This window comes from Podarcis vaucheri, assembly GCF_965113315.1.
Source record: "Podarcis vaucheri genome assembly, chromosome: 13".
Lineage (NCBI taxonomy): Eukaryota > Metazoa > Chordata > Lepidosauria > Squamata > Lacertidae > Podarcis > Podarcis vaucheri.
The window spans coordinates 19995155-20017501 of record NC_138751.1 but is presented as its reverse complement, the minus strand read 5'-3'; the positions used below and the strand labels follow the sequence as shown (position 1 = coordinate 20017501).

General features: G+C 48.4%; 1 protein-coding gene across 2 annotated transcripts in view; it reads left to right on the top strand.

Annotated features, from left to right (window-relative positions):
- The first annotated feature begins 1695 nt into the window (after window positions 1–1695).
- TTYH1 (tweety family member 1) overlaps window positions 1696–22347 on the top strand; it is a 65144-nt gene continuing 44492 nt past the window's right edge. Inside the window, exon 1 of one of the 2 annotated variants that reach the window (XM_082197013.1) lies at window positions 1696–1938. In XM_082197013.1, the coding sequence (XP_082053139.1) occupies window positions 1813–1938 (126 nt within the window). In that variant the 5' untranslated portion in view covers window positions 1696–1812. The remainder of the gene's footprint in view (window positions 1939–22347) is intronic. The other variant, XM_082197014.1, reaches the window with a different exon arrangement.

Here is a 22347-nt window from a genome sequence, read left to right as displayed (position 1 = left end):
GTTTGCAAATGTTCTTTTGGAACCCGGACATCTGACAGGGCTTCCGGGGCTTCTGATTGGCTGCAGGAGCCGCAATTTGGTTTTTGAATGTTTTGGAAGTCGAATGGACTTCCAGAACGGATTCCGTTCAACTTGCAAGGTACAGCTGTATTCATTATGGCCTGGCTCACATGGCATGGGAAGCCAAACTATGGTTTACCAAGGCCATGTGAACATGCGTTTGAGAAAAAGAAAATAAGTGAAATTCCAAGTTGATGTCACTGAGTTATAGAGCAGGAGGGTGTGCAACTGCGGGCGACATTCGTTCAAAATAAATATAGAAGTTCACAAAGTGACTGTGTCTGGTGTTGCAAATAAATTTCACCACCACAGTGATCTGGAGGCTGGAGCAAGTCTGGAGGACAAGTGCCAAGATCAGGAATAAATGGACAATTCTCACAATGGAAGCATGCAAGAAGTGGGGTTGTCCGACAATCTGTGTCTGGGCTGGTACTTTTCTAACTCATTCATAAATTGTCTAGAGTTGCAGATGAAAAATGAGGCAGCCAAGTTTGCCAATGACACCAAATTATTTGGTGAAATCAAAAAGTAGTTGTAAGGCACGGCAAAAAAAGGTGAGGCAAAAAAATATTAATAATTCTAACTTTGCGTATACACTAATAGGATCTGGTACCTAACCAAGAATGAGATCTTGGGGTTGTGGTGGATAGCTCAATGAAGGAGCCAGCCCAGTGTATAAGGTAAAGGTAAAGGTACCCCTGCCCGTACGGGCCAGTCGTGTCCGACTCTAGGGTTGTGCGCCCATCTCACTTAAGAGGCCGGGGGCCAGTGCTGTCCGGAGACACTTCCGGGTCACGTGGCCAGCGTGACGAAGCTGCTCTGGTGAGCCAGCACCAGCGCAGCACACAGAAATGCCATTTACCTTCCCGCTATAAAGCGGAACCTATTTATCTACTTGCACTTAGGGGTGCTTTCGAACTGCTAGGTGGGCAGGAGCTGGGACCAAAAGACGGGAACTCACCCCGCTGCGGGGATTCGAACCGCCGACCATGCGATCGGCAAGCCCCAGGCGCTGAGGTTTTACCCACAGCGCCCTAACCAGCCCAGTGTATGGCAGCTATGAAAAGCATGAATTCCCCTTTTCAGATCATTAGGAAAGACATTGAAAATAAAACCCCTTATCACACTGCCCTTACACAAATCTATGGTGCTATAATAATAATAGAAGCAACTGGCTGTTTGTGAGGATTCCTGACCATTCAGAAAAACGGGCTGACGCTGACATCACTGCAGCTGTAAGGATTTTTACGCAGGGCTTCTTCCTAGCCCGCTCCACATATTTCAATTGGTTCCCGCAAGTATATTTTGTAGAAAATTGGGAAGGCTGGAAGCGATTACGGAGTTTTAGAAGTTGCTTTACTAGTGCGTTTTCTCCCACTCTGCACCCGCTTTAAATCTGATCAGCGATGCCTTGTATTTATTGTGTAGAGGGACAGGTCCACTTGGGGGAGCTATTAGTCTCTCTGACAGGTCGGGCGAGACAAGGGCTGGTTTAAATCACGGTGACGGGCGCAGCGCTCGCTAGATGGCGCTGCGCCTTCCATGGTCCTCTTCCCCCACCACCTAGCCCTCCCCCCCTTTATTTCCCCAACCATCACTCCCCCCTCCCCAATATTCCGCGCGGATAAGCCCTGATGTTCTGCACTGCCTCCCTGCACATCATTCCCCGACATCCATCCGTGTGCCAGCATGGGGGGCCGGCGACCAGCGCGGTGAGCGGGGTTGGGGTTGTGGGCGCCCCGCGTCGGAGGGATGGGGTCCCCCCAGGGGTATCGAGCTTCGTGGTGGACGTTCCTCTTGCACCAGGCGCCGCACATCAACTTCCAGTTTGAAGCCGTGGGGAGCGAATTTGCCCCGGAGGACTGGGGGTACCAGCAGGTGAGTGCCACGGTGATGCCCAGAGTAGGCATGGGTTTGCAGGATCTGTGGGGTCAGCGAGCCAGGCAGAAATCAGGCAGGGCTGTGGGAAAGATGAAGTGAATGAGAGAAGCGTGAGAAGGAGGACGGGGGCAGGCGGGGGCGGGAGGAGAAGGTGAGGGGAGAGGTGGGGGGTGGAAAAGAGGGGAATGGAAAGGGCTTTTGAATGCACGGAATTAAGATGTGCGCCCATAGAATTAAAATGCGTGCGCGCAGGCAGAGCTGTTTGGATGGAGGGAGGGAGGGATGGAGGAGCAATCAGGACGGGATGGCAAAGATTAAGGGTGGGAAACAAGGGGGAAGCAAGACGGGTAGGGAAGGAAATCAGAGTGCAAAGATGTGGTCCAAAGAAGAGGAATACCTGGATGGAGAAAATGAGAAGAGTTGAGGGAGAAGGAAGAGAAAGTGAGCAGCGGATAATGTAATGCTAAAGGAGGGAGGGAAAGGAGCAGAATGGGGGTGAAAGGGGGACTTGTGGGAAAGGGAAGGAGAGGTGAGGAGAGGTAATGGGGCAGCTAGTGAGAGGGGGGGCTGGAGGAGGGGGGGAGGAAGGATGGGGGAGGGAGGGAGGGAGGGAACCGGACAGGATGCTCTGGGAAAGATGGAGGACCAGATCGAGAGATAAGGGAAGAAGGATGGGGCTGGAACTGCACACAGAGCTAAAGAAGAGGATAATGTGGGACAGGAGGAGACAGATGCCAGGGAGGAAGGGCTAAGGAGGTCCAAGGAGCATCTCTCATGTGTCAAGCTTTGAAGTCAAGGAGGAGCCATCAATGGTCCAGGTGTGTGTGTTGAGGTTGCATCCTGGAGGGAGGCTCAGCTGTCGAGAGACTCGCCTGCCTCAGATTTCTGCAGCCCCTTGTCAAAGCTGATGAGGCTCAGCAGCCTCTTCCCGTGGGCAGTGTGCCTTATCTGGGGCGACTCACTTAGGACTCTCCTTCTACAAACAGAGAGACCTGACTGGCTCAGAGAGAGAGAGAGAGAGAGAGCACTTGTGTAGTGGCATGTAATGTGCGAACCAGCTGCACACGGATACGGCCCCAACAGCCGTTCTTGCGGTTGCATCCGCCCGGAAATGAAAGGTTGTGTGAAAATGAAAGGCAGCTGATTTATCTGCATTATTAGCCTGGTTCACACGTTAATGCCTCTCCCTCGCTACACAAGCAAAGGCGCATGAGTGCAGCTGAGGACATGTTGAGCTTGTACTGTGTGCGGATCAGCTCTGTGGCTGTGTAGATGCCGGCCTCTGCATCTGCGTTCCTAATCCCACTTCATCTATTCCTCAAACCAACATTTTATTTCTCAGCCTTTTGCGTCTTAATTTCAACACAAATTGAAGCACACCCAATATTAATTTAGGAGTGTGGGATGCTGCTTATGTCATCCAGACCGGGTTTTCCCAATGGGTGCCCTCCGGATTCCTACAACTCCCATCAGCCTCAGCATGGCCAATGGGCAGGGGCGATGGGTGCTGCAATCTAAAACATCTGAGAACACCAGCTTCAGAAGGCTTGCCTAAACAGGCAGTGGATCTCCTGGGTGTCAGCCAGAAGTCTTTCTTTCCTATTATCTGCTACAGCAGATCCTTTTAATTGAAAATGCCAAGGCTGAGGTTGGAGCCTTCTGCATACAGAAAGGCTGTGTATACAACATAGATTTAAAACACACACACACACACACACACACACATCCTTTGAACTGTAGTTTACCCTTCACAGAACTAGAATTCCTGGCACCCTTAGGAAACTAGTTCCTGGGATTCTGGCAGGTGGGGATGCTTTCAATGTGCTTTCAATGTATGTTGTGCATGTACTCTTGTCACAGAGGCCCCCATCTCTACTATATGTTTAAAGCAGGATAATGCCACTTTAAACCACCATGGATTCCACCCAAAGAATCCTGGGAGCTGAGAACAGAGCTGCAGTTCTCAGAGTGGTTTAACAGTCCATTCATATTCCCAGGGAACTCTGGGAGGGGAGCAGGGGGTCTCCTAGCAACTCTCTGCACCCTTAGCAAACTACAGGTCCCAAGATTCTTTGGGGGGGCAGCCATGACTGTTTGAAGTAGTATGATAGTGTGGTTAAATGTACCATGCAAATGGGGCCTTCTTAGGCTGTGGGCTATGCAATTTGAAATTAAATTGTAAACTTTGGTCAACCCCAACGTCCTAACTTCTCTGTAAAATCTAGTTGCTCCTTCAGTCACCTCTGCTGATTCCTCTTTTCTTTTCCCCAAGCTGGGAAGGAAAGTGTGAAAAGAGAGAAGCAGAACATTTATCTGTCCTTTTATCTAAGACATGAACAGGCTCATTCTTAACCCGAGCCACAAAAGCTAGCTTGCCAAATTTACCAAATGGGGATTTGGGCACAAACCACTGTGGACAATATGACTAACTGATGCTGCTTTGCCAATTATATCCTGCCTAACCCAATTTGTCAGATTGTACCTTGTGGAACTAACCACTACATGATTTGGACGCCGCAAAAGAAATTTGGTGTATTGTTTTGGAAGAGCAGAATCTCCAAAGCTACGCTAGTAAATACCAAAACGAACAAAGTCAAAGAGGGAATGATGAGGACCTAGGGAGCTGCCTTCTTCTCCATCAGATCATTGGTCCATCTAGCTCAGTATGGTCCACACTGACTGGCAGCAGTTCTCCAGTTTTTCAGCCAGGGGTCTACTCCCTACCTGGAGACAGCAGGGATTGAACCTGGGACTTTCTGCATGCAGTCATGATCACCCAGTGCACTCAGACGACTTGCACCGCACCACCCAAAGAGACATGACTGGGATATAAGAAAGAGCCTTCATCCTTAGCAGAAGAACCTTAATAACAACAACAAATGGTCCCTTGTCTCCCTAGAGACTAACACATTTTATTACGGCATACGGTTTCATGGACTAGAGCCCAGTCCATCAGATGTTGGTTCTGATTAAGTGTCCTGTAGTCCTACAACAGCTAATGCTGTAATAAAACATAAAAAGCAACATTAGCCATCTTGGTCCATCAGGTGGGGGGAGTGGGAAATCCAACAATCCACATTGGACAATACTTTTATGTTAGGACCAACCAAATGTTATGAAACAGTGGCAAGGGTCCGAGTTCTCCAGTGCGCTCCTCAGGCAAGATGCTCCACAGCAAAGCAGGGGGCAAGGAGAGTTGAGCAAAAAAATTAGGTTGCATGTTGTGGTAGTTAAAATGTGTTAGACTGTGTGCACGCCATAAATTTCAAGCACATTTCCTCCTCCAGCCCCCCATGCTTCGGATGTGCTTTAAAAGGTATGCTGTGTACACAGCCTTAAAGGTAAAGGTACCCCTGCCCATACGGGCCAGTCGTGTCCGACTCTAGGGTTGTGCGCCCATCTCACTTAAGAGGCCGGGGGCCAGCGCTGTCCGGAGACACTTCCACAGCACCAGCGCAGCACACGGAAACGCCGTTTACCTTCCCGCTATAAAGCAGTACCTATTTATCTACTTGCACTTAAGGGTGCTTTCGAACTGCTAGTTGGGCAGGAGCTGGGACCGAACAATGGGAGCTCACCCCACCGCAGGGATTCGAACCGCCGACCATGCGATCAGCAAGTCCTAGGCACTGAGGTTTTACCCACAGCGCCACCCGCGTCCCTGGTACACAGCCTTAGTCTTGCACTAAAACAGAGTATCATGGCTACCTCTCTGGACATTGTTAATGAAAAGAGATTGCCCCAATTTGGCTTCGCTGAGGGGTCTTTGCCGTGTCTTCTGAATTCCATCGGTGGTCTAGCTTAGGCCAGCCGCTTCGCTCCAATGGTGCTGAATTTGAACAGATGCTTTAAAAACAACAATGTGGGCAATTGTTGAATAAATGACACAGTTGTTGCTCATTCTCCTGGTGTGTCAGTCAGAGAGTCAGGTCTGCCTTGGCAATGCCTCGCGTGCATTCTGTAATCTTCCCACAACAGCCAGTGCTGTTTCAAGTACTCATTGAGTCCCTGAAGGACCCCCCTGTGGTCCATCCCACTTTGGAACGGAGCTGCGCTCTCAGTGTGAGCACAACATCTCACAGCAATTAGTTCTCCTGCCCCATCGGTGAAAGAGTCAGAGAGACATTGTGAGGTGGACCATGGGAGGCCCTCTGTGGGGTGAGGCCTGGTGCATTTTTGGCACTGTGATTGTTTTGTACCAAATTTTCCCAGCACTGAGTTGCAGGAGCCACCTGTAGATTTGGGTGAAATTTATAATGTTTAAATGAGACTAGAAAACATGGTCCTCGGATAAGCATGATGCCAGCCTTGCAGGCTGTTCCTAACCTGTTTCCTAAACCAAATACTTGTGTCATTGAGTGGCAAATAAACTCACTCGCTGGACCCCTGCAAAGAGTCTTTGAATGGAAGAGTTCTCATTTCCATTCAAAGCACTGGGACTGTTGTTGCCTGGCCTAAGCGGGATGGGTGGTGGCGGGCTCAGGGAGCGACCTCGATGGGAACAGAAAGTTCTTAGGAAGTTCTGAGCTGTGGCTCAGTGGCAGAGCACATGCTGTGCATGCAGAAGTTCCTGTTGTTCCTACAAGACTGGTCTGCTTGACAAAGGAGAGCCCTATTGTGAATCCACACATTATGTGGAATCAGGACATTCACAGCCAGTTGCTCTACTGCGTTCAGTGCGAGGCCTGCTCTATCCAGGCAGAATCCAGCTCCTGTTGCTCAGTCCCAGCTTCTGCCAACCTAGCAGTCTGAAAGCACACCAGTGCAAGTAGATAGATAGGTACTGCTGCGGCGGGAAGGTAAACAGTGTTTCCGTGCACTCTGGCTCTTGTCACGGTTCTCTGTGAGCCAGAAGCGGTTCAGTCATGCTGGCCACATGACCCAGAAAGCTGTCTGTTGGCAAATGCTGGCTCCCTCGGACTGAAAGCGAGATGAGCGCCACACCACATAGTCGCCTTTGACTGGACTTAACTGTCCAGGGGTCCTTTACCTTTTTACTTTACCTTACCCAGGCAGAATATGAAGGTGGTACGAACCCTGTGATGGTAGAGCTGGCTGTTATGATCACAGGTTGTGTACACACTATACCTTTAAAGCACATTTGAAAGACATTGTTTGCCTCAAAGAATCCTGGGCATTGTAGTTTACCCCCTCACAGTTACCATTCCCAGCAACCATGAATAGACTGCAGTGCCCATAATTCTTTCAGGGGAAGAATGTGCTTCAAAGGTACAGTGTGTATACAGCTTCAGACTGCAGGTAGGGACACCTCTTTTGAATGCTCCCCCTTGTTTTGTTTTGTTTTGAAAACCCTGTGTCAGGGAACTGACATCGGAGCTAGAGGCGGAGGGAAGGCTCTCAAATGATGCTGGAGAAGGGCCCAGCAGGGAGAGAGGCAGCTCCACAGATGGGGAAGCAAATCAGCGCAACACCAGGGATATAGAGGGGCTAATGGGGGAATCGGCGAGAGGGCTCCAGGACTCTTCACCGGACACCAGCGGGGAGAGCACGGGTCCTCCGCTACCCACACCCACCCTGCACAGAAGACTTCCGCGCAGAGAGAGTAGGAGGAGACTGGGTGTCAAACAACTTTTATGTTGGAAAAGATTTAAGAAATGCCCACTGACGGATTCTGCTAGCGACTGAGGCAGCCACAAATTGAAGGGCTGTCCAGACAGAAAGGTTTAACAAGGCAACATAACCAGGAGAGGCGGCAACTTACGCACGAGCAATCCCATACCCATTACACCCTGCTAGTAAGAATTATACACATAACCCAGCACATTCCCTGTCAGGGTGGTTTCTACGTGTGGAGAGTTTTCAAAAATATTATTGTCTACCACCACCCATCTGCAGCTTGAAGTGGTACAGTCAAATCCTCAGATCTATAGCACTTCATTCTACTTCCTGTGTAGTGTTGACTATGCCTGACTCACTCCAAAGCATAGGAACCGACTCCTAGGGGCCAAGGGCCCTTCGGACCCCCATAAAATATTTGAGGGTGGCACGCCCTGCCAAAGTTGATGGGCATTGCCATTCAAATGGGTGTGTGTGTGTGTTGTGATCCATTTTGTGGGGCAGAGCTTACCTCCCGCCACCAATATTTTATTCAAGTTGTCAGCCCTGCTCCAAAGGAAGTGTGCATAGGATTGTAGCCTAAGATGGCGGGGTTCTGGACTGTACCACTTCAGATTACAGGTTGTGAAGAATCATGTTTGTGATTGCTTCCCTTGTGTTTAAAAATGGGGGGCGGGGGGGAGTTCCCTACATGTAGCAAAGTGGTACATTAAGGAAAGGGTTATGCCTTATTCCCTTAAGTCTGGGTTTTGTCACCTTGTATTTTGTCGTCAAACTGAATTTCATCACACGGCCACACACAGAATTGAGTTTCACCACAGAATCCAAGACCCGTCACCAAATCCCTCCTTTTTTCCACACTGCCTGGTTTCCTAAAAAGGAACACCAGCTGCTACCAAAGAGAGAGAAAGGGGGGGGGGAATCCCTTGTACTCTGAGACCAACGCGAAGTGCTGTGATTAAGCGGGCTCATGCAAATCTATTTCATTTGATTCAATTAGAGAATTTGGGTTTTCTGGTCACATAAAATGTAGGACGCCCTTCTTGACACCCTCCCTTCATAACCTTCTTTTACAAATGCGGTTCAGACAGATCTCCACAAGGCTCTCCTTCTTCTCCCATGCTGCGAGCCTTTTCTTTCTTTCTTTCTTTCTTTCTTTCTTTCTTTCTTTCTTTCTTTCTTTCTTTCTTTCTTTTTTTTACAGCTTTTCTTTTTTAAAGACTCTTCTCCCTGAACATCCTTTTAAAGATGTGAATGCGAAAAACCCGGCACGGTATAAATAATTTATCTTTTATATAGCTCTTACTCCTGGCACTTCTTCACAGTTCTCATCTCTGCCCTGCCTATTTCACTGTTTCTCTGTGAAGAAGAGCTCTCACAGCCTTAATATATGCCCCATTGTGGCACTGCCAAGGTGTGGCTGCAGCCTTTCTTTCACTTACCTCTCTCGCTGAGCCCCCAGGGAGAGGCACCAGGCAGGGCTAGCGTCAGTGCCCAACATTGCTGGGCGGTTGTTGGGGCCTGAGCTGATCCCCTTTTATGGCATTCCAGTGAGCACTGCTTCAACTTGGAGCCACCATTTAAATTACATTCAAATCCCTGGAGCGCCCCCAACGCAGACTCAAGAGGAGCTCTGCTGAATCAGACCTAAGGGCGCTATAATCCAGCAACCCATTTCGCAGATTGGCCAACCAGGTGCCCACGGGAAGCTCACATGCAAGACGGGAGGGCAATAGCCCTTTTCTGCTGGCGTTCCCCAGGAACTGTGACCCCCCCATACACACCTTTAAAGCAGATTCAAATCACATCCCACCCCCATGAAAGAATCCTGGGGACCCCAGGTTTCCCCATACAGGGCTATAATACCCAGGATATTGACAAACTACAGTTCCCATGAATTTGGAGAGGGTAAAGGTAGAGGGACCCCTGACCATTAGGTCCAGTCATGACCAACTCTGGGGTTGTGCGCTCATCTCGCTTTACTGGCTGAGGGAGCCGGCGTACAGCTTCCGGGTCATGTGGCCAGCATGACTAAGCTGCTTCTGGTGAACCAGAGCAGCGCACGGAAACGCCGTTTACGTTCCCGCCGGAGCGGTACCTATTTATCTACTTGCACTTTGACGTGCTTTCCAACTGCTAGGTTGGCAGGAGCAGGGACCGAGCAACGGGAGCTCACCCCGTTGCGGGGACTCGAACCACCGACCTTCTGATCGGCAAGTCCTAGGCTCTGTGGTTTAACCTACAGTGAGGGTAGGATGTGCTTTGAATGTGCTTTAAAGGTATAGTAGGTATACCCACACTCACCAGCCCTACTGAAGAGGCTGCTCATGAGGAAGGAGGAACATCACCCAGCTATTGCTTTATTGCTTTAATATGCTGTACACCGCTTTGAGGTTTTTAGTAGAAGTATAAAGTGGCAAATAAATAAATAAATAAATAAAGCAAGGAGCCTCTTAAGTCTCACCCAAAGAAGAGAAAGGCATCACTCAGACCCTCCAAGTGTCCCTGTTTTCCAGGGATAGCAGCCCCAGATTAACAGCAGCTGTCCCAGTTTCTGATTTGATCCTCCCAGAATGTCCCACTTTTCCTTAGGACATCCCTATTTTCATCGGAGAAATGTTGGAGGGTATACATCACTTTTTTATATATATAAAAAAAGAATACAAAGGATTTGTCTGTACACAGATCTGTATAAGCTAATTTATAGGTCTGGGTGCAAAATGTGGAAATAATACTGGATGAAGTATAAAGCCATCGTGAATGGTAGCCATCGCTAGCCAAATCTGCCACAAATTCATCTAATCCCATTTTAAATCTGTCCAAGTGAGTGGCTGTCATGGCAAAAAAAACAACCACCACCTGCACAGCCCAGAACTTCCATGAATGTAAATACCTCAAATAGCAAAAGACCGTACAAACATAAAATGATCAAACTCTCATGTCATAACAGATTACAGAAGCAAATTCCACAAAAACACAGGGCATTTGTGTCACCATTTAAATTCCCCACAATGCCCCAGAGCGCCTTTACATCACAAAAATTCAGCTCTAGTTAGCCTTCATTTCTGCAGGCAAATGTAGGTGGGAAAGCTGTTGTTTTGTTACAGCTAGCTGCTAAAAAATCAGGTCAGGAATCCTTGCCAATCTACTGCAACATCGCTCAGAGATCTATTAGCAGATCCCAACCTGCCTTCTACCTGCTGAAACGAGAGATGGTGGCGGACTTTGGGCCTGGGGGGACAAAAGTGGCCCCCTCCGGTCTCCCTCTGTGGCCCTCGGGACTCAAGCCAGACCCTTCCTCAAGCGCCTTAAACTGCGATAATGCCTCTTCCTTGGGCGACATCCACACCACAGAGCTTTCCCCCAGAAAGCAACAATTCCCAGCACCCTTAACAAACTGGGTTCTTGCTCTGGGGTGGAAGGCAGAAGCCCTGTGCTTTGAATGTACATTGTGAGTGTGACCTTGCTTACCTGCATGGAGGATGAAGAGGTTTCTTTGTGTAAGGAAGTCTGGTTTTTGTGTGGCTGGAATACAGCCTACACGGTACAAGACTGGCATCTGTTGCCTGCCCACTTTGTTCCCCTGGCACTGCCCACCACTGTTTTCAAGCCCCAGGAAATTGCTCACAAATGAATACGGAAAATATGGGGGGAAACACCACCACATTTCCCCACCTCTGCTCTAAACCATATTTAAAGGCAGAAAGGGAGACTCTTCTCCTCTTTGTCTCACACGACACCCCATTGAAAACATACTCTCCCCCCTTCTTTTATCCCTCTGTCAATGGTTAGATCATAGAGTAGAATCATAGAGTTGGAAGGGACCCTGAGGGTCATCCAGTCCAACCGCCTGCAATGCAGGGATCTCAGCTAAAGCATCCATGACATAGAATCGTAGATGTATAGTTAGAAACCACATGCCCTAAGCCCACCCCTTCTATCTCCTTCTGGCATCCTCTCCAGCTTATGGCAGCACCAGATCACTGGCCTCCATTGCAGGAACCACTGCCCACTTCCTCTCACACACCCTGAGCCATAAATATATAGAAAGGGACACGGGTGGCACTGTGGTCTAAACCACTGAGCCTATTGGGCATGCTGATTAGAAGGTCAGCAGTTTGAATCCCCACGACAGGGTGAGCTCCCGTTGTTCAGTCCCAGCTCCTGCCAGCTAGCATCATGAAAGCACACCAGTGCAAGTAGATAAATAGGTACCACTCCGGCAGGAAGGTAAACGACGTTTCCGTGTGCTGTGGTTTCCGTCACAGTGTTTCGTTGCTCCAGAAGAGGCTTAGTCCACATAACCCGGAAAGCTGTCTGTGGACAAACACTGGCTCCCTCGGCCTGAAAGTGAGATGAGCACCACAACCCCATAGTCGCTATTGACGGGACTTAGCCGTCCAGGGGTCCTTTACCTTTTTACATATATATATATATATATATATATAGAGAGAGAGAGAGAGAGAGAGAGAGAGAGATGTACATCAACAGCCCACCAACCACCGCAATTTGTGTACAATAGTGTATAAACAAACTAAGCAGATAAAATTGCCAGATTAAATTATAAATTATACACAGCCTTACTTGACAGTGGCACCACCAGATTTGGCAGGCCCCGGGTGGACTGTATTACTTACAATATGTACTGGATCTTCCTCCAAATTTGGCAGCATGTCACGTTTGGGGGGGGGGGGAATGCAAAGCATCATTGGAATGGAATAATGAAACTGAACATATTAAAGCATCTGAGCATGGAAGTGTGCATTTGGGGTTGCATAAGCACGTGCTGATGTGCATTTTGAGAGAAAAAGGGGAGGAATAGCTGGTTTTGGACTTTCCCATTCCCCTTTGGACAGTATCTGGGGCTTCTTCTGACCTTTGGCTCTTCTCCCACACACCTGTTCATAGATTGCTTCTTCAGGTTCTGATCTTTACCTGGCTCTTGGAGGACTGCTTGAAACCAGAAGAGCACCCCATTCCGCTTCTGCTTTGAATGCTAATTACTCCCATAGGTCAGACGTCATTTCCAATGCAGGCACCCCATGTGATGAAATTATTGCTCGTGTGTCATTAGTAGAATCTAGAAGCATTCTCCAGAAGGGCTGCCCGTCTCACTCCCTGTCCATCTGTATTGCCAACATTAAGGCTGCAAGCACCGTTGCACAGATAGCCAAAAGAGTGTCTCCCACATACCAGAGGGAGGTACAGTGGTACCTCGGGTTAAGAACTAAATTCGTCCCAGAGGTCCGTTCTTAACCTGAGGCGTGCTTTCACTAATGGGGCCTCCTGCTGCTTCTGCGCTGCTGGCATGTGATTTCCATTCTTATCCTGGGGCAAAGTTCTTAACCTGGAGCAACCACTTCCTGGTTAGCAGAGTTTGTAACCCGAAGCGTCTGTAACCCGAGGTACCACTGTATTCAACAGGCTTGGAGGAACTCCCAAGGTTTGCAGGAATACAAAAATATTTTTTTGGGGGGGGGGAACCCCCACATGGGGGACCTCTAAAACAACCCTATGAGGGATGAGCATGCTCAGTGGTCACAGAATGCTGAGTGACTATTGCGGGTGGGAACTGTGAACCAGGAGGGAGAGGACACAGAATGGAGCAACTTGAACTGGAGCACTCCACACGCTGCAACATTGTGTTGCAGTTTCCGCTTGAAGCATGCCAATAGTGAAAGTTTGCAGGTAGCATGTAGTCCACAGCAGGGGTGGAGAAAAATGAGACCACAGGCCACTGCCGGACCACGTGCCAGTGTCTAATCGACCCCCACATGCACACCTCCTGGCTGCTAGGAGCTTTGCAAAGAATGATGCAACCTTGACTTGCATTCACATGACAGCTTATTCCATTTTCATTGACATTTCCCTATTCATTTCCATATCTGCGCTTTCACATAATGTAAAAGCCATTTCTGGAACTATGTAGTTGAACTGGAGTGGAATGTAGTGTAAATATAACATCCCTTGCCATATTTTTTGCAAACATTTTTTTCCCCCTGGAAGCAAATATCATGGAAACTTGCCCTGTTTCCACTATAGCTCAAGAAGCAGCTTTTCTGTTGTGTGAATGCTCAAGTATAATGCGGAGCTTAACAATTAAGAGGAAGGTCTGGAAAGGTCCTGTGAATTCAGCCTTGGTGGGACCAAGTAAGGCATTTGCATTCTTAAAGAGTAGTGGATACTCAAGATCACTTAGCTCAGATTAGTTAACTGTTCAAAGATCCTGAGTATCCACTCTTGCTTTGCAATCTAAAGCACATTAGTGGACCATCAGAATTCTGGAAGGCAATGCTGATCATACAACAAGGCTGGGGTTAAATCATCTCTAGTTTTAAGCAGTACAATCCCGCCTCTACTTTTTCATGCTTAAAAATCAGAGAGACTTGCATGTATTTGGGTTCTCAATTTCAGTCTTAAGGACCACTCCTATTTGTGTTTACTGAGAACTATGTCCCATTAAATTCCATGGGGCTTCTTTCCGTTTAAGTATATTTCTATTTAGGATTGCAGCCGTAGTGTGTGTTTGTGGGCAGAATATACTAATTCTTAATATTGGTGGATACCTGGGAAAGTGCAGATTGTCAGAAGACTGTGTGATCTGCATTGTGCAGCTTCTCAGCAGGAAGTATTCAGAAATGTGGCATTAATAGAAGCTTCTTGTGCAGGGTTGGCCCACCCACGAGGCAAGGTGAGGCAACCACCTCAGGTGACAGGATCCATAGGGACAGCAGGCCTCAGTGCATAATTTATTTGCCCCTTGTTCCTTATGTCGAACTTCACTCACCCCTTCTTCCCTGGTGGGGAGGGGCACCATTTCACGGTTCGCCTCAGGTGCCAAAATGTATTGGGCCGGCCCTGGTTTCGTGGTAGGGGAAAGGCCTTGCCAAATCTTCCTGCTCAGAAGAGAGGTTAAAAAAAGGGAAGACTCCCAGTCTTAATATCTTTTGTATGGTCCCAAGTATCATTTTCAGGGATATATATGGAGTGGACTCCACTCAAGATTTGTGTTGGGTTTACTCCAGGCTTCCTCAACCTCGGCCCTCCAGATGTTTCAAGACTACAATTCCCATCATCCCTGACCACTGGTCCTGCTAGCTAGGGTTCATGGGAGTTGTAGGCCAAAAACATCTAGAGGGCCGAGGTTGAGGAAGGATGGTTTACTCCTTAGTTTCTTCTTCTTCTGAAGATCCCACAAGACGGTAGAGGTTTAGAATCAGAGTTCTCCTTCTCTTAGATGGGCTACCTTCCCAAGGCTGATGAGCCCCACCTGCCCCTCAATTCACCATGTGCAGGAACTGCCTTCTTGACTGTTGGACCCACCATTGGTCTCATCTGCTGCAGCCTGTCTTTGCTTGCATGCAGAAGTCCCTAATTTATCAAGGCTACCCTTACTTAGGGATGCGGGTGGCACTGTGGGTTAAAACACAGAACCTAGGACTTGACGATCAGAAGGTCGGCGGTTCGAATCCCCGCAACGGGGTGAGCTCCCGTTGCTCGGTCCCAGCTCCTGCCAACTTAGCAGTTCAAAAGCATGTCAAAGTGCAAGTAGATAAAAAGGTACTGCTCTAGCGGGAAGGTAAATGGCATTTCTGTGTGCTGTTCTGGTTCGGCAGAAGTGACTTAGTCAAGCTGGCCACATGACCCGGAAGCTGTACGCCGGCTCCCTCGGCCAATAAAGCGAGATGAGCGCCGCAACCCCAGAGTCGGCCACGACTGGACCTAATGGTCAGGGGTCCCTTTACTTTACCCTTACTTGGTGTGGATAGCCAGTCGAAGCCATTCCCGGGTGCAGCCGCTGTCGCATGCTGACAGCTCCTAGGAGCTACAGGTGAGAGCTGAGTGCAAGATGGAGACCAAAGGTGGACAATCTGCCCCAGAAGGAGCGTGACGTGGCCTTCCCCTAATACCCCATACACACCATTACGTTAATGAGCAGTAAATAAACAGTGATAAAAATGTTCCCCTGGGGAAGCTGCTTCTCTGAATCACCTATAGCCATATACAAGACACACAGAGCACGTTCCTCCATCCAGTCTTTTATGAACTCACATGCAGAGCTACTTTGTAACAAGAGTGGGGGTCATCACGTGGGGATCGTGTCCCATTGATGACAACAACAAAAAGACAACAAAACAACAACAACAGGCTGGTTCACACCAGCTGAGAGATTTGGCTTTGGGATTAGGAGACTCAAATATTTGAAAGTGCTTTTTAAAACAATCGGATCAAATTAGCTGGATTAATGAGTGTCAGGGGATCTGTGAATTCATTCTGGATGGGGAGGGGGGAGAACAGTTTTCTGCATCCTTCTTACGTTCTAATAGCTAAAGGCTTTCCTCTTGCATCCTACCCCCTTCACTAACAGTCTTATTAATTAATATATTCAATTAATCAGCTAATTCATTTATTTGCCTTCCATTGATTGATTGATTTATCCATCCATCTCTCCCCTGATCCCTTTTGTCTTCTGCATTTTCCCTTTCTCCATTCACAAGTATCGCCATCAGGTTATCTTTCTGTCTCTGCAACAGACTGAAACAGGCAGGTGGATTTATGCAGTAAAGATAACCCAGCCGTAGAGAACAGGCTTTGCATGCAAAACTCCCCAGCTTCAATCTCTGGCCTTTCCAGGTTACAGCTCTGGCTGGGGCTGAAGGGAGTTAGGAGTCTAACACACCTGGAAGGCACCAGATGAAGGAAAGCAGCTCTAGAAACCTACGGTGCAGCTCCCATCATCCTGAGCCATGGCCATGCTGGCTGAAGTTGATGGGAGTTGGAGTCTCACCACTCTGGAGGTCCACAGCCTCTCCCATCCCTAGAGTAGACACTTACTGAGCTTTGGACCAATGAGGTGACTTGGTAGAGGGCAGCTTCCTACTCTCTATGGCAGGAAGGGGAAGAGGATGGGCAGGCGGACTAGGAGAGAGATTGAGTGGGGAGGAGTTTCAACAAGTGGATTATTATTATTATTATTATTATTATTATTATTATTATTATTATTATCATCATCATCATTAACTTATTACCATTTATTTATTATTACAGTATCTCCATTTATTAATCACCTTCTACACAATCATCTCAAGGCCGTCGCCTACAACAGAAGCAGCCAAATAATAAATAATAATAATAATTTTTTATTTATATCCCACCCTCCCCAGCCGAAGCCAGGCTCAGGGCGGCTAACAACAATAAAATAATACAACATTTTAAAATCATTTCATTATAAAATTAATTAATTCAAAATGAGGTTTTAGGGTTTTTTAAAATAAAATAAAACCAGGCAATGCCTTTAAAACCAAACTTAAACAATTTAAATTAGACACTTGGGGCAAAACATTGGGAAAGTTTGTTGGAACAAACATGTATCCAAGTGTTTCTGAAAAGTGCAAATAGTAAGTTCCTGTCTTATTGAGACAGGGGTGCTACTCCAGAGTACATGCGTAGCCACACTAAAGGTTTTGTTCCGAGTTACTGCAGAGTAGGCTTCTGAGAGACAGTGGTACCTTGGTTCTCAAACTTAATCCGTTATGGAAGTCCGTTCCAAAAGCAAAGCGTTCCAAAACCAAGGCGCAGTTTCCCATAGAAAGTAATGCAAAATGGATTAATCTGTTCCAGGCTTTTAAAAACAACCCCCAAAACACAAGTTAACATGAATTTTACTATCTGACGACACCATTGATCCATAAAATGAAAGCAATAAACAATGTACTACAGTCACACAATCACTCGATCAGTAGCTGAACTGGTTTGACACAGTCGCAAAAACAAAACAAAAAGAGCTGTAAAAACAAAAACGCAAAATAAATAGCAAAAACAGGCAGAGCTCAGCATAACACTCAAAACAGAAGCATAGCACTCAAAACGGAGCACATTTGGCTTCTGACAAAGTTCACAAACTGAAACACTGATTTCCGGGTTTGCAGTGTTTGGGTTCCATGTTGTTTGAGTACCAAGACGTTTGAAAACCAAGGTACCACTGTATGTGGAATTTGAGGAAGAAACTTTCCTATAGACCACGGGGAACTAATGGATCATTTGCCTCAGTGTGATTAAGGGTGGGGTAGTGGCAAGATCTCTGGGTTCTGATCTGGCAGCTACAGGCTTGTGTGAAGAAGGGATGCATGTGTGCACTGTCTCAGTCTTAGCCTTTGGTTGTTGCAGTTTTGTGTTTCCAAGTCCTCGTAGTTGTGGAGACAAACCCTGCTTGGGTCATTACAACAGAAGGCTTAGAAATTAAGGTGACTACATTTGTGGGTGGGCAGATACAATTGGGTCCTCAAGGATATAGTTCTGTTCATGCTCTATAACCATGAAAATGTGGGTTGTGGATGGGGGGGAGGGTTTTACCTGCAGAACTGACCCCCTGCCCACCCATTCACCAAAATTTCTGAACAGAACCTGAGGGGACAAGTTGCACCTGCATAGACTTTGGCTGCTCTGGTGGGAACCCTATGAAAAACGGGGTCCCCAACCAAACCTGTAAAGTCTCAACTGAACACCCAAAGGTGAGGGTGGTGGCAGTGGGCATGATCCGATGGATCATGAATGGGGTGTTGTGCCGCCAACTTCAGTTTGCCCTCAGCCAGCCCGTACCTGCCTGCCTTCTTTTTACAACATGTTCAGGGGGTGGCGTTGCCTGTCAGTTCCCCCCTCTCGGTCTCAGTACAGTGGTACCTCAGGTTAAGCACTGAATTCGTTCTGGAGGTCCGTTCTTAACCTGAAACTGTTCTTAACCTGAAGCACCACTTTAGCTAATGGGGCCTCCTGCTGCTGCCACACCGCCGGAACACGATTTCTGTTCTCATCCTGAAGCAAAGTTCTTAACCTGAAGCACTATTTCTGGGTTAGCGGAGTCTGTAACCTGAAGCGTATGTAACCTGAAGCGTATGTAACCTGAGCTACCACTGTACTGTCCTTGTCAAACGCAGCAGGGAGGAGGAAGATGGGGGCAAACCTAGAGTTAGCTTGCTCTGTCCCCTCGTCGGCTTGGGCACCACCTACTGTTGGCCTCCTTGCCTTCTGCTCCACGGATGCTTCACCAGCCACCACAGGTACATGTTTCAACATCTCCCCTATCCACACCTTTCTATCCAGACATTGGGGAGGGGGAGAAATGCCCCCGGGCATTTCTTATTTGTGCATTTGGGGGTGAAAATGTAGGTCCTGGCTTTATGGAGCCAGTGTGGTGGCGTAGCTTTGGATGGGGGTGGGGGGTGGGGAGCTGGGTTAGGTGTGAATCCCTGCTTGGTCTATGAAGCTCAATTGCTCCCTCCCTGATCAATTTACCTCACAAGGTTGTTGTGAGCAAGGGTGTACCAACTTGAATAAAATATGGGGGGAGGGGGGCATAATTGGTCACAAGACACAAGACAATACCCTGCATAATTGGTCACAAGACACACTATTTGAATGGCATTGCCCATGAATTCTGAGGAGGCTTGGCCCCCTAAAATATTTTATGAGGGAGCCAAAGGGACCTCAGCCCCCCAAGGAATTGGCACCTATGCTTGTGAGGGCAAATGGGGCTAATAGCATCAGCACACAAAGCCTTGAGCTGCTCAGGTGTGTATGAGTGTGAGGGGGAATGAATGGAGGCAGCGCCGGGAGATCTGATCCGAGGCCTCTCTCGTCTTTGCTTTCCTAGTAGTGCTCAGTCCTTCAAAAACCGTTTAGAGGCCCATTACGTTAAATTAATTATGTCTATAACAGATGTCTCTGGTGCCAGAGGGAAAACAAACACATTCAGGGAGGCAACTGCGGAGCTGAGCTAGGGCTGGAGTGCGGGGCCAGAGAGGCCCCCAGACGACCACCCAGGAAGCAGCAGGAAATGGTGTTAAATGCAAAAACTGCACATACTCAGAGTCTTTATTTTTTTTAAAAAAATTAAAAAATAAGAGAGTTGCTTTTTTGCTCGCTTATTGCAAGCAACATCAGCAACGTGGGAGCGGCTGCGAAGCATGAAGCAGCGGAGGTGGCGGGAGAGCGCAAGACTGTTAACGGTGCGCCTCGCCGGGCTGCGCAAAGGCGGCCCCGGGGGCTTCGAAGGCGCGAGAGCCGAAGCAAGCAGCCCGCGCGGTGGCAACGACCTGCCGCAGCCTGGGGCTGCACCCGCTCGCGTGCAGCTGCCCGTGGGAAGCCGCCGCCCCTGCCGTGGGCAGCTCCGGGAGCTGGGAGCGCCATCCCGGCCTACGGGTGAGGGGGCGGGAGTTTGTGGCGGCGGCAGCAGCAGCAGCAGATTCCCTCCCAGCGCCAGCGAGGAGGCGAGCGCTCTGACTGCTGATATGTAGGTCAGGCTGAGCCTCACAGCAGCAGCTGATCCACTGTGTGTGTGTGTGTGTGTGTGTGTGTGTGTGTGAGAGAGAGAGAGAGAGAGAGAGAGAGAGAGAGAATCGCGTTTATCTATCCATCTCTCTTGTTTCCGCCCTCCCTACTTCTATCTGACTGCTGCTCCATCTTTCCCGAGATGGGAGGGAGTCGTGTGTGGAGGGGTCATCTTCTCAGAGACACTCTTGTTTCTCTCTTTCTCTCTCTTACTGGTAATAGTAATAATAATAACAATATGTTCATTATACCCTGCCCATCTGGCTGGGTTTCCAATAGAATATTAAATATTAAAAACACAATAAAACATCAAACATTTAAAAAACTTTCCTAAACAGGTCTGCCTTCAGGTGTCTTCTAAAAGTCGGACAGTTGTTTATTTCCTTGACATCTGATGGGAGGGCGTTCCACAGGGTAGGTGCCACCCCCGAGAAGGCCCTCTGCCTGGTTTCCAGTGACACCGAAAACAAGTCCTGGAGCCCTGACTCAAAACACCTTCCTTAATCCCCACACAGAGCCCATCAACTCATTTGATTTAGCTATCCATGGGCAGCTGCCTCCCCACCTAAATCAAGTGAATCAATAAAAATACTTAACTGGGGTCCTGCCCCCCCCAACATGAAGCCTGCCCTCCCATCCATAAATCCCATGTAGCTATCCCTCCCTTGAAAGCACAATTTCTTCCTGTTCAGTCCATCCCTACATTCATAGGAGCCTATTCCTAGGGGCTGCAGGGGCTTCATCCCCAACAATAAAATATTTGAGGGAGCAGGGCCCCCACAAAGTTCATGGGTACTCCCATTCAAATGGTGTGGGTGCACTGCGTCATGTGATCAGTTATGTGGGGCAGGGCTTACCAGGACCCCCACAATATATTTATTCAAGTTGTCACCCCTGCCTTAGTTACATTGTTCGTCCTTTTTCATTCTGCTCTTCCTCCAAGGAATTTACAGTGGTGTACAAGATTCTCCCTCAGCCCATGTGATCGGTCACATCCATGCTGCACATTTAACGCACGTGGCTTCCCCCAAAGAATTCTGGGAATGGTATCTTCTTTGCAGTGCTGTGAATTGTCACACCATGAGGGGTAAAAACTGCAGTTCCCGGTATTCCATGTGCATTAGGGACCCCTGACCATTAGGTCCATTCGTGACTGACTCTGGGGTTGCGGCGCTCATCTTGCTTTATTGGCCGAGGGAGCCGGCGTACAGCTTCTGGGTCATGTGGCCAGCATGACTAAGCCACTTCAGGCGAACCAGAGCAGCGCACGGAAACACCGTTTACCTTCCCGCCGGAGCGGCACCTATTTATCTACTTGCACTTTGAGGTGCTTTCAAACTGCTAGGTTGGCAGGAGCAGGGACCGAGCAATGGGAGCTCACCCTGTCACGGGGATTCGAACCGCCGACCTTCTGATTGGCAAGCCCTAGGCTCTGTGGTTTAACCCACAGCGCCATCCGCGTCCCTCATTCTATGTGCATTAAATGTGTGTTAATGCATAGTGTGCTGGGATCATTTTCACTACAGCCCTGTGAGGTAGGATAAGATTTGCCTACTGAGCTCTAGAGGCCACATGTAGGATTTGAATCTGGTTCTGACTGCTTTAACCACTACACCCCACATTGGATTGATAAAAAGAGGGCAATGGGGAAATATCGAAAGGTTTTCTTCATCCTGGCTTTCCTGAAAATAGAAGCATCAGGTGGCTTGATTTTTTAAAATAAAAAAATCCATAACTAAGAATAAAAGCAGATTAAAATACAATATAGAGTATGGTTTCAAAAACAGCAGCATTAAACAAATATTCAAAAAGGGGGGAAACCTCACCCCCTTGACAAAAACCCCCTCCCTTTCCACCTAACCAGTTATCCCCTTTACAGCTTGCTCAGGACTTTGTCCCTCTCCCTTTACACCTCACGCCCTCCCAAAAACAAAATCCCTTCCCCTCACAGCTCCCCAACCCCCTTTTCACACGTTGCCAAACTCCCCCCCCCCATTTACATCTCACCACCATTGTTGGTGGTGGTGGGGTGGAATGAAAGGGAGAAAGCCCCTTCATTCATCCTCCAACCCCTCTGCCCTGGTTGCCTCTCAAAGAGATGGAGAAGCCAGCATTCATGTAGCAAAGACAGCAGGTAGCAGTGGTGGGAGCATGGGGGGGGGTGAAAGAGAGAAAAAAGCTCCCCCCCCCACATTTACCCCTGCTGCTGCCACACAAAGATAGAGAAGGAACCCTGCATTTTAAAATGCAGCCTTTTCTGCCGCCTTCTGACAGCAGCAGCCAGTGGTAGCACCAAGGAGTGCAGAGGGGTATGTGCGAAGGGGAGATCACCTTTCTTCCCTTCCTCCCTACCAGCGGGAACTGCCTGCTTCCTTGCTTCCTCCTCATTCTCACTCTCAGCTAACTCATTTCCATGCTGTTTGACTTGTAGTACAGCGTAGATGAGCTACAGAGGAACAGCCAGGACAGGCTGTTGCAGCCCTCCAGCGTCTGTCCTGCTCT